Raw genomic sequence first — 15000 nt, 5'->3', positions numbered from 1 at the left:
TTCCCCCTTCTGCCCACAGTTCAGTTCAAACTGAACTGTTTGAACAGTTTTTGTTCAAGCTTTGGCCCCAGTGAGGGCGTTTAAGCTATGACAAAAAGATACAAGTAACATGCCATAGAAATCAGTGCGCCCGTTCAGTTCAATTTCCCGACGAGGCCAGACAGACAGACAGACAGACAGACACACACACACACACAAGGACAGACACGTAAAAGTGAGTAACCAGTCACAGACCTGCCAACTGATCTTTAGGCCAAGGCATGCTGGGGATGGGTGTTGGGAGAAATCCTACAATCAACCCAGACAGAGAGAAACACAACAACATAGCAATCAACACCACGTTGCATTTAGGTGCACATGCACAAAACCGGTACACATCGCGATTAATGTTCCGTTAAGGCAAAGGAAGAACACAATATATATATATATACGTTCGGAACAAATCCACGATATACGCCACACCACACCACACATCTGCTAACAGCGGATGCCTGACCAGCAGCGTAAACCCAACGTGCCCGCCCACAGAACCAGATGGACACCACAGCTACAAACCAACAAGACGCTGTCCAACCTTGACCACTAAACACCATGCTAAACCACCACCACAACCACCACCACCACCACCAACAACAAACAAAAAAACTTGCCACAAGCCATCTGGAACACGGAGTGTCTTCTTAGGAAGGTGGTGGCTCAGAAACCACATTCACACACGCTCACCAAAGTTATCAACGAACTGGGGGGAAAACAACAACAAGAAACAAACAACAGCAACAACTGACTGACCATGTTCTTACAGCAGTGAGAGACCACAAAAAGATCTCGCTCAAGACATGAGTACCGTTTAAGAAAAAAAAAAAAAAAAAAAAAAAAAAAAAAAAAATCATGGATGGTCTGACAAGCACTGTGATACCTACAAGACAAGCTCTTGCTTTAGACACGACTACCGAAGTAAAACAAAAAACAAAACAAAACAAAACACACCCACCCCACCCCGCCCCAAACAGATTGTCTTAAAGCGGTGTGGTACCACAAGACAATATCTCGCTCAAGACAAGAGCACTTAAGTAACACACACACACACACAGAGCCACTGTCTTAAAGCAGCGTGGTACCACACAAGATCTTGCTCAAGACATCAGCACCGAACAACCCCCCCAAAAAAACAAAAAAAAACAAAACAAAAAACAAACAAAAAAAAAACTACAAAAAACAAAACAAAAAAACGACAAAACAAAACACAACCACCGAAAGAGAAAGCTAGCGGCAAGATCTGGTAGGGATAGGGGACGGGGGGGTGAGGGGCGGGGAGGTGTTAGGAGCGGGGTTCCCCGTAAAGGCCACCAAAACGGCAGGAGAGAGAGAGACAGAGACAGAGAAAGACAGATGAAAGCCCCGACAACAACCTGTCAACCCTCCCCTCCTCTCCGGACCTCAGAAGTCCGATCTCCACGTGCAGCAGTGCGGGAAAGAGAGAGAGAGAGAGAGAGAGAGAGAGAGAGAGGGGGGGGGGGGGTGAGAGACAAGGAGTTGTTGATGACGACACCAAGGGGACAGGGAGAAGACACTTGTCTTGTCACTCCTGTCGGCTGCCCCTCTCTCTCTCTGATCTCCGGTCTACTCGTCGCCGCCCCTCCACCCCCCCCCCCCCCTGTGCCCCCTCTCCTCTCCCTCCCCATGATGGTTGATGGCTCTCCGCTGGCGTCCTCTATCTACGAAGGACCAACAACACCACACAACACACAACAGCAGCGGCAATTATTGCTCATTAGTCTGCCACTTGGCGAGACGGTCCATCTGGACAACGCCACTTTGAGAGAGAGAGAGAGAGAGAGAGCGAAGGAGTGGAGAGGGGTTGAGGGGGTGGGGGGAGGGAAGAGGGGAGGGAAGGGGAAGTCAGGGATGGAGAGAGAGAGAGAGAGAGAGAGAGAGAAAGGAGGGAAGGGGACAGAGAGAGGGAGAGAGGCGGGGAAGGAGAGAGAGGAGAGGAGGAAGGGGAGAGCGGAAGAAATAAAGAGAGAGAGAGAGAAAAAGAAAGAGAGAGCGCAGGGGTTGGGAGACAGAGACAGGAGAGAAGGAGAAAGAGAGATGGGAGGGGGAGGAGAGAGTGAAGGTGAAGAGGAGGGGGTAGGGGAAAAGAGAGAGAGGGGAGGGGGTAGGAAGGGAGAGAGACAGACAGGAGGGAAGCCCAGAGAGAGAGAGAGAGAGAAAGAGAGAGACAGACACACAGGGACAGAGACAGAGTGCTAGCAAACACACTGGAGAGAGAGAGAGAGAGAGACAGAGAGAGAGAGAGAGAGAGAGAGACAGCAGCAGCAGACAACATCCTTTCAACACGCTAACAGCCAGCACTCTTCAGAAGAGTGTTTTCCACACAGTGATTTCAGGTAACGTGGTCAGACAGCACACAGAAAACACCACCACCAGCTTTTCTCACGTCGCTGGGAGGGAGGGAGGGGGCAAGGGGGGAGGGGGTGCCTTCAGCCGTCTGCCGCCTAGCAAAACGAGGGACCTGCTTTCTCCTCCCACACCAGTCGTTCGCCTAACACCCGCGGTAAGAATCAACTTGTTGAACCGCGATCCTCCCCGGAGGTCGAACACGTAAAAATTTTCCACACGTCTGTACGAGCGAGTATAATGTGCGCGCGTGACTGAAACCTGATTGAATGACAACAGGAAACGAATGACGAGCGGCCAGTGTCAGTCGTCTCATGAGCAGCCAGTGGCAGCTGTCAGTCGGCTCGTATACGTGTGCGTGGCTGAAACCTGATTGAATGACAAAAGGAAACGAATGATGAGCGCCCAATGGCAGCTGTCAGTCGGCTCCACCCACGTAGGTATGCACCCTGTTGTGCGAATGACCCCGTGTTTGTCAAGCGCTTAGTAGAGATCGATCTTCGACTGAGGCTAGGAGCTATATAAGTATCCATATCGTCATTTCTTTTTCTTTTTTCTTTTTTTTTTTTTTGGTGCTGCTCCATCATCTGCACCATTTTAGTGGCATTACTCCCACGCCGCTCATTCAGATTCCCCCATACACGGCCACACCCGGGTTCGTCCGTCACAGTTCCAGCGTCGGCAGTCTGCAGGGAACCATCGATGTTAGGTTGCCAGGAGGTCACACACCAGAGGAGACCCTGCACTGCCGCTGAGTCACTTCGGTGGTGTTCAGTGGCGCCTGTTCTGATTCAGCGTACTTAGGACACCACCTACTAAGCCCCCTACTAACGACAATAATGGCTTAGTCGCGTAGCCACACTGAGCGAGCGTCCCTCCCAGAGTGGAGACCGCCACCACATCCCTCAAACAACAGCCCCCCACCCCGCCCCCCACCCCATGAATCTGCCGACACTGAAGACACTGACAGGACTCACACCAAGCATCATTATTTCCCTTCTACTCCAAGTGGCACACACCAGCTGTGGACCAGTCAGGTTTAACGGCGAAATGCAGGAAACAGCTGGGACCTTTTTTTGCTACCTGGCAGTCGGCTGAAGGTAGGTATACCTCCGGACAACACAGTACAACCTACCTTTCTATAGTGCGGTTCTGGTGAACGGGTAGGACACAGTACAACTGTCCACAGTGTGATTTACCTGTTCAGGTAGAACACAGTGCAACTGTCCACAGTGTGATTTACCTGTTCAGGTAGAACACAGTACAACTGTCCACAGTGTGATTTACCTGTTCTGGTAGCACACAGTACAACTGTCCACAGTGTGATTTACCTGTTCAGGTAGCACACAGTACAACTGTCCACAGTGTGATTTACCTGTTCAGGTAGCACACAATACAACTGTCCACAGTGTGATTTACCTGTTCAGGTAGAACACAGTACAACTGTCCACAGTGTGATTTACCTGTTCAGGTAGCACACAGTACAACTGTCCACAGTGTGATTTACCTGTTCAGGTAGAACACAGTACAACTGTCCACAGTGTGATTTACCTGTTCAGGTAGCACACAGTACAACTGTCCACACAGTGATTTACCTGTTCAGGTAGAACACAGTACAACTGTCCACAGTGTGATTTACCTGTTCAGGTAGAACACAGTACAACTGTCCACAATGTGATTTACCTGTTCAGGTAGCACACAGTACAACTGTCCACAGTGTGATTTACCTGTTCAGGTAGCACACAGTACAACTGTCCACAGTGTGATTTACCTGTTCAGGTAGCACACAGTACAACTGTCCACAGTGTGATTTACCTGTTCAGGTAGCACACAGTACAACTGTCCACAGTGTGATTTACCTGTTCAGGTAGAACACAGTACAACTGTCCACAGTGGTGACTCTGCTGACCACAACAATGCACAAGTGCAGTACAACTTCCACAGTGTGGTTTTAGTGCGCAGTACAACATAACAACAACAACAACATTAACAACAACAAGAGTTCTCCACATGCAGGCAAGCACATGACCCACAACAATAAAACCAACCACCACACACCAACACGCAATGCAGTAGGTGGTTTTTTGGGGTGTGTGTCTGTGTGTGTGTGGGTGTGTTTTAGTAATGGGAGTGGGGAAAAAGCACACAAGAAGAAGTCTAGTAACACAAGTAGAAAAGTTAGGATGGCCTCTGTACTAGCCACGCTAGCCACAGGCAGCTAGTTCTGACCGGGTGTGATGATGGTGGGGGCGGCATGCCTCGCTGCGAGCGGCACACGGGTGGTTAGACCTGCAAACACACACACACACACACACATGCACAATCACACACACGCACATAAAATCACACACACGCACACACACACACAATCACCACCACAGTCCGCTAAAATCACCTGTCACTGAAGCCAAAAAAGTCATTTATTTTGTTATTATTATTAATTTTTTTTTCAGGATGGGATGATGGGGAGGGATAAAGGGCGACAACACTTACCAGAGAAATCTGAGACCACCGTCTGTCGAATGTTATTATTTTTAGGAGACCCCCCCCCCCCCAAAAAAAAAAACCGCTAAAAAGGAAAAAACAAAAAACAAAAAAAACCCCACAAAAACAAAAAAATACAAAACAAGAAGACAAGGAAATATGGGGGCAAAAGCAGACAGTATGGGTAAGCGAGGAATAGAGAGAGAGGTCTGCGTTTAGAGTGCTCTTATTTTTTTCTTGTCGCTCCTCACAGTTATTACAGAATATTATTCTGACACGCTGCGGCAAGTACACTTCAGTCTGCGCCAATATCAGCATTTTCTTTTATTATTATTGCTGGAAAAAAAACACAAAAAAAACCCCAAAAAAAAAACCCACATAATTTTCTCCCCCCCCCCCCCTCCCCCCGACACTGTGGAAGAATACACACGCTGCACTTAGCTTGCGCAGGCGTTTCTTAAGTGTGGACAATAACCTTCACTGTCGTTTTCGCCAAACATAACCTGAAGTACACTTTCTTTTTTTTTCTTCTTCTTCGTTCCACAAATAAACCGTGCTTGAGAGTGGCGACGAAGCGTCTTGGCACGCACGTTAAGAGAGGCGACAGATACCTATAAACACGGAAAATCCCATCCTCTTCGGTGATATCTTCTTTGTCTTTGTCGGAAGTTCGTTTACAATGATGGCACAAGAGAAAAAAAAAAGCCATCAAGAAGGTACAACAACAGCCAAACGTGGAGAGTTCGCCGAGCTCTATTTCCTCTGTTTGAAGATTATTTTTTCACGTCTGGGCTTAGGATTGAACGGTGACACTATTCTTCTTCTTCTTCTTATCAATATCTATTGTTCTTAAAAAAAAAAAAAAAAAAAAAAAGAAAAGAAAAAAAAGTTACATCACTATCAAATGTTGGTGTTTCTTCATACACATCTTTTATGCAACAGTTCATGAAAAAAAAGGAAAAAAAAGGAGGGGGTAAGTAGAAGGGGGAGGGGGTTCGGTACATGATTTGTTTGGAAAGTTACGTGACTGCTTCAGAACCATGTATTCACGAGCAAAATGTATATACCTCATAAAAAAAAAAGTCAGTGAGACATTTTGTCTTCTTTGTAGTTTCAGACGTGATTCTTCTCTATCACAGTGGTGATTCATTTGTTCTGAAAAAATGTACGTGTGTGTGTGCGTGTGCACGCGCTCGCGCATGAGAGTGAGTTTCGTGATCAGCAAGTTTCTTTCAAGCCCAAGGACTAAAGCTCTGAAACCTGCTGTAGAGGATAACTTTGAAATCTATAAGGAACCCATCATCAGCCACACCAGGCCACTGGTAACAGCTCTATCAAAAAAAAATTGTTCGTGTGAACATGTCGCATAATTATCTTAGACCCATTTGTGTCTCAACACTTCGTAAAGGTCCCTTCAACCCCTTCCCTGTCTGTGTAAAGGCTTCAAGTTGACTGACTTCAACACGTCTTTCAAACAGACTGTGTGTAACTGGACGAAGGCGCGCTGCCTAGGATGGTGTGGATGGGGTGTGAGGGTGAGGGTGGGCGTAGGAGGAAGGGGGGAGGGGTCCAACACATAACAGTCCACATCTGATTTGACCCACTTTGGTGACCTTTCAAGACTGAGGGTTAGCTAAGAAAACGTCTTTCTTTAAACACACACACACACACACACTGACACACACACACACACATTGATGTTCGTCCTTCGTATTCGAAGACACACACGCACACGCACACACACACACACACACACGTGCGCGTGCACATACTCTTCACCACATACGCTGTATGCCAGAGCATGTTCACACATATACCATGCACTCTGAATCTAACATTCTCTCCCCATTGAAAACCGCAAGCGTTCCTCGGAAAGGAGAAGAGGAAGGAAAAAACAAAACAAAAACAACCGAAAACAACAACAACGTAACTTCAGCATGCACAAGTCTTAAAAAAAAAAGAAGGAAAAAAAATTGCCCGACATTTCATCCCCAGCCCGCGACGAAAAGTCGTTTTCCCCCCACAGTCAACGCCTCGGCGAAGACTTCCCTCAGTCCAAGAGCCAATCAAAAACCGTTTCTCCATTCGCTCCGTGTGGAAAGAGGATATTCATTAACTGCGGACCTGTCGCCTTGTCGTCTGCAACTTTGAAGAGCCCGTCTTCCTCGTAGAGTCTTCTCTCTCTCCCCACTCCCCCCCCCCCATTCCCCCCCCCCCTCTCCCCCTCGTGGAGTTTTGCTGGGTGGGTGTATCGGTGTGAAAACTGTGTCCACCAAACAAGGCCCTTAACAGCGGCTTCTCCTCCCCAGTTCCCGACACGAGGGGGACTCTAACAAGGACTGAGGGTGGTGGTGGAGGGGGTTGGGGGATGGGGGGGTGAAGGGGGCCGGGGAGTTGAAGACAGGTCATTTCAGCATCCTCGTTATCTCTGTAATGCCAAAACTTTCTGTACAACGGAGTCATTTACCCACAGAACCGCACACACGCCGCAGGCAAGATGTGCGAGTTTTTTTTTTCTTTCTCTCTCTCTCTCTCTCTCCACACGCTCGTGCTCAGCATGGTTAAGACATGCGCTGTTACATACAAGACCACTGCAACACACACACACACACTTGAAAGTACACACACACACACACACACACACACAACGCATGCACGTACACACACACATGTTGCATCACGGCGAACTCGTCTGTTAGAATACACGCAAAACGCCCGCGCACGTGCAAAAACAAAATAATGCAAGTTATAAAGGCGAGAAGACTACCAGCCAAGAATCAGTTTGACGAACAACGCCAAGCACCGGAAAACGCTATGTAATAAAAGTAGTAAAGAAAGGTAAAAAAACCAAAAAAAAACCAACAAAACAAAAAACCATGACCAGTCCTGGAATGTACTTACATGTGTTTTCTAAAACGAAACAAAACAAAAGGGGCAATTTTTGCAGAAAATGCACACAGTACATGCATCTTAATCAGAAACATTCTTTGGGAAACAAGAATTACCGATCATGGTCGAGAAGTGGAGGGGATTATTTTACAACCCCCCGCCCCCCAAAAATACACCCCCCCCCAAAAAAACAAACAAACAACCCCCCCCCCCCAAAAAAAAAACAACAACAACAAAAAACGGCAACAACAAAAACCCAACAACAAACCCAACTGAAAGAACGTGAAAAGGCCTAAGCAGAAACTAGCATTGTAAATGACTTGTTCGGAGTGGTTGTCACATCTTAATGAGAATATCCTCCACAGATTTTTTCCCCTTTCTTTTCTGTATTTTGTGTGCGTGTGTGTGTGCGTGTGCGTGGGGGGTGGGAGTAGGGATTGGCTTGAAAGTACATTATTGATGCAGCAGCTTTCAAGCTTTGGCTTGCTCCCCGCCTCACCCTCCCAAATCCCCTACCCAAGCACTTAGCAAATAGTAACAAAATGCAAACACCAACACCAAATAAAGAACAACACAACTTCAGTTTTTAAAAAGGAAAAAAAAAAGAAAAAGAAAAAGAAAAGAAAAATGGTGGAGGGGATGGAGAAAGAGAGACTTAAGTATATCACAAGAAGAACAGATTCGAAAGGAGTGCATGCATGAAGATAGTTTTGTGTGTGTGTGTGTGTGTGTGTGTGTGTGTGTGTGTGTGTGTGTGTGTGTGTGTGTGTGTGTGCTTGCGTGTGTGTGTGTGTGTGTGTGTGTGTGTGTGTGTGTGTGTGAGTGAGAGGGAGAGAGAGAGAGAGTTTCCCAGTGAAATGTGGAAGAAAACGTTTCGAATACGTTTAAACAACATTATGGACACACACACATACAGGCACCCAGAGGGAAGGCAGGAGAGACAAGGTTAGTAACGAAGCGAAGGGAAGCAACACCAACCATTGACGGGGACGTAACCGCCCGGAAGTATCGTCTGTGCCGTGGGGATGATGGGAACTGGGTGTGGCGCCATCGTCATGTGAGGTGGTAACGATTTCATTGGCTGTGGACAACGTTCATTGGCCAATCAAATACACATGTGCACAAGGAAAAAATACAAAACCACACCCACAAATGAGAGAGCGAGAGCAAGCGAACAAGTGAGAGAGAGAGAGAGAGAGAGAGAGAGAGAGAGAGAATTGATATTTAGCAAAGGAAGCAAAACATTAAAAGAACCTTCTCTGTTAAAAACAACAGATATATCTGCAGACTTTTGACTCAATCAAAAGGCAAACATTACACAAATCATGACCCAACCCCCTTTAAAAAAAATATTGACACTGTCCCTTAGGGATCTAACTTACTCATAAAGTTCATGCAGAGACATCTAAGGACACTTGTGACATGCAGTATAACGTGAAGCAGCACATGTGTAACTCGAAAACCCAATCAACTGCTCCAAAGGAGCTTCAGAGTAATAGTGCTCTCTTATGCGCTGATTTCAAATAGTAACTATTTTCTGTGGTTTAACTGTTGTTAAGAAATTACAGTGAATAGACAAACGATCAAAGATGACTGATATTGTCCCACGACAGGAAGCGATGGGAGAGAAAACAAAGGCACACTACATAATTATATACAGTAGCATGTAACACCTATCGTACCAACAATGTAAAGCTAGTGGCAATTTCTTCGTACTGAAGTTAACGTGAATCATTCTGATTACTGAATGCAGGAAGGGAGAAAAGGATATGGGAGAGCGCGGAGAAAGAGAGAGAGAGAGAGAGAGAGAGAGAGAGAGAGAGAGAGAGAGAGAGAGAGAGAGAGAGAAGTGAGAGAGAGGAGAAGTGAAGAGAGAGATGGAGAGTGTGGTAGAGAGATAGAGAGAGCGAAAGTGAGGGGAGAGAGGTGGGGTAGAGTGACAACAGACATATATGCGTGCACTTATCATCACTAGTAAACTGTTTGTACTCATAAAGAATCTGAACATCCAACTGAAAAAACAAACAAAACAAAGGCAACACCGATAAAATTCTCGTGCACGAGATATCCCCCCTTTCCCTCCCTCTCACCCATTCTTTTTTTTCAAAAAGGTGTCAATCAAACTGAGTGACAGGCAACCCACCAATCACGACACCAGACGCACGAGACACGTGACACAAAACTCACATCCTGGTTGGCCAGAGTCATTTGGGGCTGGACGCTGTAGGGCTGGCCGCCGGACACGAAGACAGGCGACACAACGGGTTTTGGACGGTAAGGGAGGTTGGCGCCTTTGGGGGGAGACTGTTGGGAAATGGAAAGAGTGAGAGAGAGAGAGAGTGAGAGCCGAGGAAGCAACAAGGAATTAGGTAGGAGTAACCCACTAGGAAGAAACGAGAAGCAGAGAGAATGGTGATTGGCCCGTCAGTCTGCATAGGACACGCCCCCTGCACGCGCTATGTTTTTTTTTTTTTCCCCTGTTTTTCTCTCTCTCTTTCTCCCCGACCCCAAAAGACACCGACGGTGGTGGTGCTGCTCAATTCTGATTTGTTTCGTTTCGTTTTGGTATGGATACTCAGTTATATATAGCGTCTATCTTTGGCTGGAGACCGGGCTCCAAGCGCTTCACAAATTCGGGGTCATTTGCACAACAGGCTGCCTGCCTGGGAAGAGCCGACCGACAGCTGCCACTGGGGGCTAATCTGACTCAAAGTTCTCCTTGTCGTTTCATTTCGTTTGAAAAACATACACGTTCTGTTCTTCTTCTTCTTTTTTTTTCTCCTAAATTCTTCTTTCTTTCTAATGCGGTTTGAGTACAGAAGTGTAGTTTCACACTTCCTTTTTTTTATTATTTAAAAAAAAAACAACCTTGTCGCTTGTTCAAATTTTGATCCTACCGCTCATTCTCTTTCTTCATAAATATAAATGAGTTCATTACATTCTTTTCTTAATTGAGTTCTATAAAACGTCACGGATTTAAAAAAAAAAAAAAAAGTAAATAAATAAGCCAAATTACTGGGGGAAAATTACAGACGACGAAGTATTGGTAAAGATTTGAAACTTATCTGTTCATGACAGGTTTCACTCTGAACCACCAAAAGGACAAGAAAAGTGAACGGTTCGCCAGGCGTATTACGTCAGAAATGTCGTCACCAGCTCGTGTCGGGACGCGTGCAGAGGGGTGGTAGTGGTGGAGGTGGTAAGTTATAAGCTATTATACCAGGTAGCTTAAAGCGGTAAGAGGAGTGGGGGAGGTGGGAGATACAATGGAAGGTAACGGCATACGAGATGAAGAAGAAACAAAAAAAAAGGTCAATGTGCAATATATTGAAATGGGCATATCCGTTTCTTCAGGGGGGGTCAACCATGCGAACTTTGAACTTTACCCTTTGTCCCTGACAGGTCGTGACCATGACCGGCTACCCAGCACCTCGCCACTGAATACCACACACAGAAGAAATAAACAAAAAGTGGACCAAAAAACGACTAAATACCACACACAGAAGAGATAAACAAAAAGTGGACCCAAAAACGACTGAATACCACACACAGAAAAAAAAAACAAAAAAAAACGACAAGAAAAAACAAAACACAAAACAAAGTCAACTGCTTCAATCTTCTCTGCTTACTTCCCCACATCCATCGCCCTGAAAAACAACAACAAAAAACAACCCAACATGGAGGTCAAGGTCAAGGTTACTGACAACAAGTCTCCTTGTCCGCTGTGTCTCTGTCTCCTTCCTTGTCAGCTGGACACACACACACACACATGACCACACACACATGGCCATACACACACACACTGACATGGCCACACACACACACACACATGACCACACTTACACACACACGGCCACACACACACAGACATGGCCACACACATAGACTCAGACACACACACACACACAACACACACCCACCCACCCACCAACACACACACAATCTTCCATGCCAACAAAAATTCCTCGCCCCCTCCCCCTCCCCCACTCCGACCCCAACCCAACCCCCCAACAAGTAATGTACCCTTAACTACATCAGCGACAAACAAAAGTCGCTGGCTGCGAAATGGCTGACGACTGACTATTCAACCATTCCTGGGGCCATCAACCTGGGGATCTGGTTCCATTAAGCTCCGTTCTGAGGTACCCATCCCACTTGTCAACTGATCTGCTGGCATGGCATGGGGGAGAGGACGTACTTAACAGAGGGAGGAAAGCAGCCTCTGTCACGGCAGCCGGGTTGAAAGCGAAAAAGATGGGCGCAACAGCCGAGTGGTTAAACCGTTGGACTTTCAATCTGGAGGGTCCCGGAATTCGAATCTCGGTAACGGCGTCTGGTGGGTAAAGGGTGGAGATGTTTTTTTTCTTCCGACCTTCCAGGTCAACTTAATATATATTCATGTGCAGACCTGCTTGTGCCTGAATCCCCTTCGTGTGTATACGCAAGCAGAAGATCAAATACGCACGTGAAAGACCCTGTAATCCACGTCAGTCTTCGGTGGGTTATGGAAACATGAACATACTCAGCGTGCACAATCCAGAAAACGGAGTATGACTGCCTACATGGCGGGGTAAGAAAACGGTCATACACGTAAAAGCCCACCCAAGTACACACGAGTGAACGCGGGAGTTGCAGCCCACGAAGAACAGGAAGAATCTGGTTCCATTATGCCTCCGTTCCGCGGTACCCACCCCACCAGTCAACTGATCTGCTGGCATGACATGGGGGAAAAGGACGCACGTAACAGAGGGGAGGAAAGCCGCTTCAGTCACGGCAGCCCGGTGTGACTGGCGGAACTCTACCCCTGGCTAAGTTTATACTCCGGGTGTAAAGTGGCTTAGGCCACTTTAACATCCCCCACCCCCCACCCCTTCCGCCGCGGTCAAATCAGCCTAGGCCATGCCATACTCCTCCTAGTCGGAATATACCCACCCCACCCCTGTGTACACTTCGCTCAGCCAATCAGTTGGTATCGCATTTTTTTTTTTTTTAGTCAATAGTCATAATGATAATACTAACGGAAATTTATATAGCGCTTCCCAACGCTCATGGGGCTTTTCCAACACGATTGCAAAAAACGTGATAACAAAGGAACAATACTGAGATATAGCATATAACACAAAAACGTGCCAGCAAACATACAAAGAGGCGGCAACGCGCACGCACACACACACAAGTAAATCATGGCACCCTTCGAATGTCAATGTATTTCAGAGAAAAAGAGGGGGACATAAAATGGCCCAAAGAACATATTAATGGTCTAAGCCAAACTATACCCTGGGTATAATGTAGCCCAGGCCAGTTTATACGGGGGCATATTCTGGACAAGGCCACCTTATACGGGGGGCATATTCTGGACAAGGCCACCTTATACGAGGGCATATTCTGGACTAGGCCACTTCATACGGGGGCATATTCTGGGCAAGGCCACTTTGTACAGGGGCATATTCTGGGCAAGGCCAGTTTGGTACAGGGGCATATTCTGGACAAGCCAGTTAAAACGGGGACATATTCTGGACAAGGCCAGTTAAAACGGGAGCATATTCTGGACTAGGCCAGTTAAAACGGGGGCATATTCGGGGCGGGGGTAGGGGGGGAATATTCTCTGGGCAGGGTAGAGTCAGGCCTGTTACACCGTGCGAGGTGAAAGTGAAGAAGAAGAAGACCTCAGCACAACACAACTCGTACAATGAACGAACGCTTTCTTCTTCTTCTTCTCCATGAAGACTCCCCCCCCCCCCCCCCGCCCCACCATGACCCCTCCCCCCCCCACCCCATCTCGTCACATACCAGCCCCTGCTGCTCTCCCTCCATCCTCCTCCGCCCCCCTCTCGTCACATACCAGGCCCTGCTACACCCCCACCCCCCTCCCCGATCTCCCCACCCCTCCTCCTCGTCACATACCAGCCCCTAACCCTATACTCCACGCCCATCTGTTTCGTACAGTTCTCGGCAAGCAACGGGCTGCACACACTCCTCCGATCCACCCAGGAGGCCTAAAGGGGGTCACACACGTGGCAACAACGTCTGGGGATGGCTTTATTTATTACCCGTTGCGCTTTACTTACATATACCTATTTACTTACTTTCGGTTTTTTTCTCCCACCCTATCTGACCCCTTGGAGGTCATTGATAATTACCAGGGGTTGGCAAACACGTTAAAAAAAAAAAAAATCTCAGAAAATAATAAAACCAGACTTAAAGTCGAGTTGTTCTTTCTATTACGAACTTCGGTAACTGTTTACAGAGAAATGACATAGTTATACAACATCATTTACAAATGACATATATCTATGAAACATTATTTACACCAACATTATCCACAAAAGACATAGCTTAGCCATACAATGTTTGCAACAACATTACTTACAAATGACATAGCTGTATGAATTTTTTTTTTGGGAGGTGGGGTGGGGGTGGGGGGTTCAAACTGTATCAAATCGACAATTCCATTAAAAAAATTTTTTTTTTTTTGAGGGACTCCTTGGATCATGCACACACACATACACACACGCCCGCGCGCGCGCGCGCACGCACACACACACAGTTCCTATCGCCGCTCACTCTCACGGGAACAGCACCACTGCCAGACAAGACTTCTGAAGAGGATTCATTCAGTGCCATCTGGGCCAAGCGGGACAACAACACTAGTGATGAAACATTACAATCTGCGGGGTTCAAACCTCAACTCAGTCAGCTGCTGGATGGAGGTAACGCTACGGTACCTGAAGTATCTGAGTGTTCTGCCCCCCTCCAACCCCCCTTCTCCCTCGCACCTACCCTTCGCACCCCAACTACACACCTCTCTGGTCTGGTCTCTCACTCTCATCATTAATCTGTAGGGTTCAAACCTTCAGTCAAGTCAGCTGCTGGATGGAGGCAACACACGGTACCTGAAGTATCTGGTGTTCTGCCCCCCCCCCCTCCTCCCTCGCACCTACCCTTCGCACCCCAACTACACACCTTCTCTCTGGTCTCTCACTCTCATCATTAATCTGCGGGGTTCAAACCTTCAGTCAAGTCAGCTGCTGGATGGAGGTAACGCTACGGTACCTGAAGTATCTGGTGTTCTGCCCCCCCCCCCTTCCTCCCTCGCACCTACCCTTCGCACCCCAACTACACACCTTCTCTCTGGTCTCTCACTCTCATCATTAATCTGTGGGGTTCAAACCTCAACTCAGTCAGCTGCTGGATGGAGGTAACGCTACGGTACCTGAAGTATCTGGT

The 15000-nt window shown here is 47.2% G+C and overlaps 1 protein-coding gene across 6 annotated transcripts in view; it reads right to left on the bottom strand.

The window, feature by feature from the left end:
• Window positions 1-15000, bottom strand: part of LOC143290544 (poly(rC)-binding protein 3-like) — a 201383-nt gene that overhangs the window by 15213 nt on the left and 171170 nt on the right. For 4 of the 6 annotated variants that reach the window (XM_076600083.1, XM_076600084.1, XM_076600082.1 and 1 more), the window contains exons 8-10: window positions 9961-10077; window positions 8752-8854; window positions 4630-4689 (exon numbers count right to left, since the gene is read on the bottom strand). In XM_076600083.1, coding sequence (XP_076456198.1) covers window positions 4630-4689; window positions 8752-8854; window positions 9961-10077 — 280 coding nt within the window. Of the gene's footprint in view, window positions 1-234; window positions 289-4629; window positions 4690-8751; window positions 8855-9960; window positions 10078-15000 lie in introns of all 6 variants that reach the window. The other 2 variants (XM_076600081.1, XM_076600085.1) reach the window with 2 other exon arrangements.

Source organism: Babylonia areolata, chromosome 15 (genome assembly GCF_041734735.1).
Source record: "Babylonia areolata isolate BAREFJ2019XMU chromosome 15, ASM4173473v1, whole genome shotgun sequence".
Lineage (NCBI taxonomy): Eukaryota > Metazoa > Mollusca > Gastropoda > Neogastropoda > Buccinidae > Babylonia > Babylonia areolata.
The sequence above is the reverse complement of the archived record's forward strand: the minus strand, read 5'-3'. Positions and strand labels throughout refer to the sequence as shown.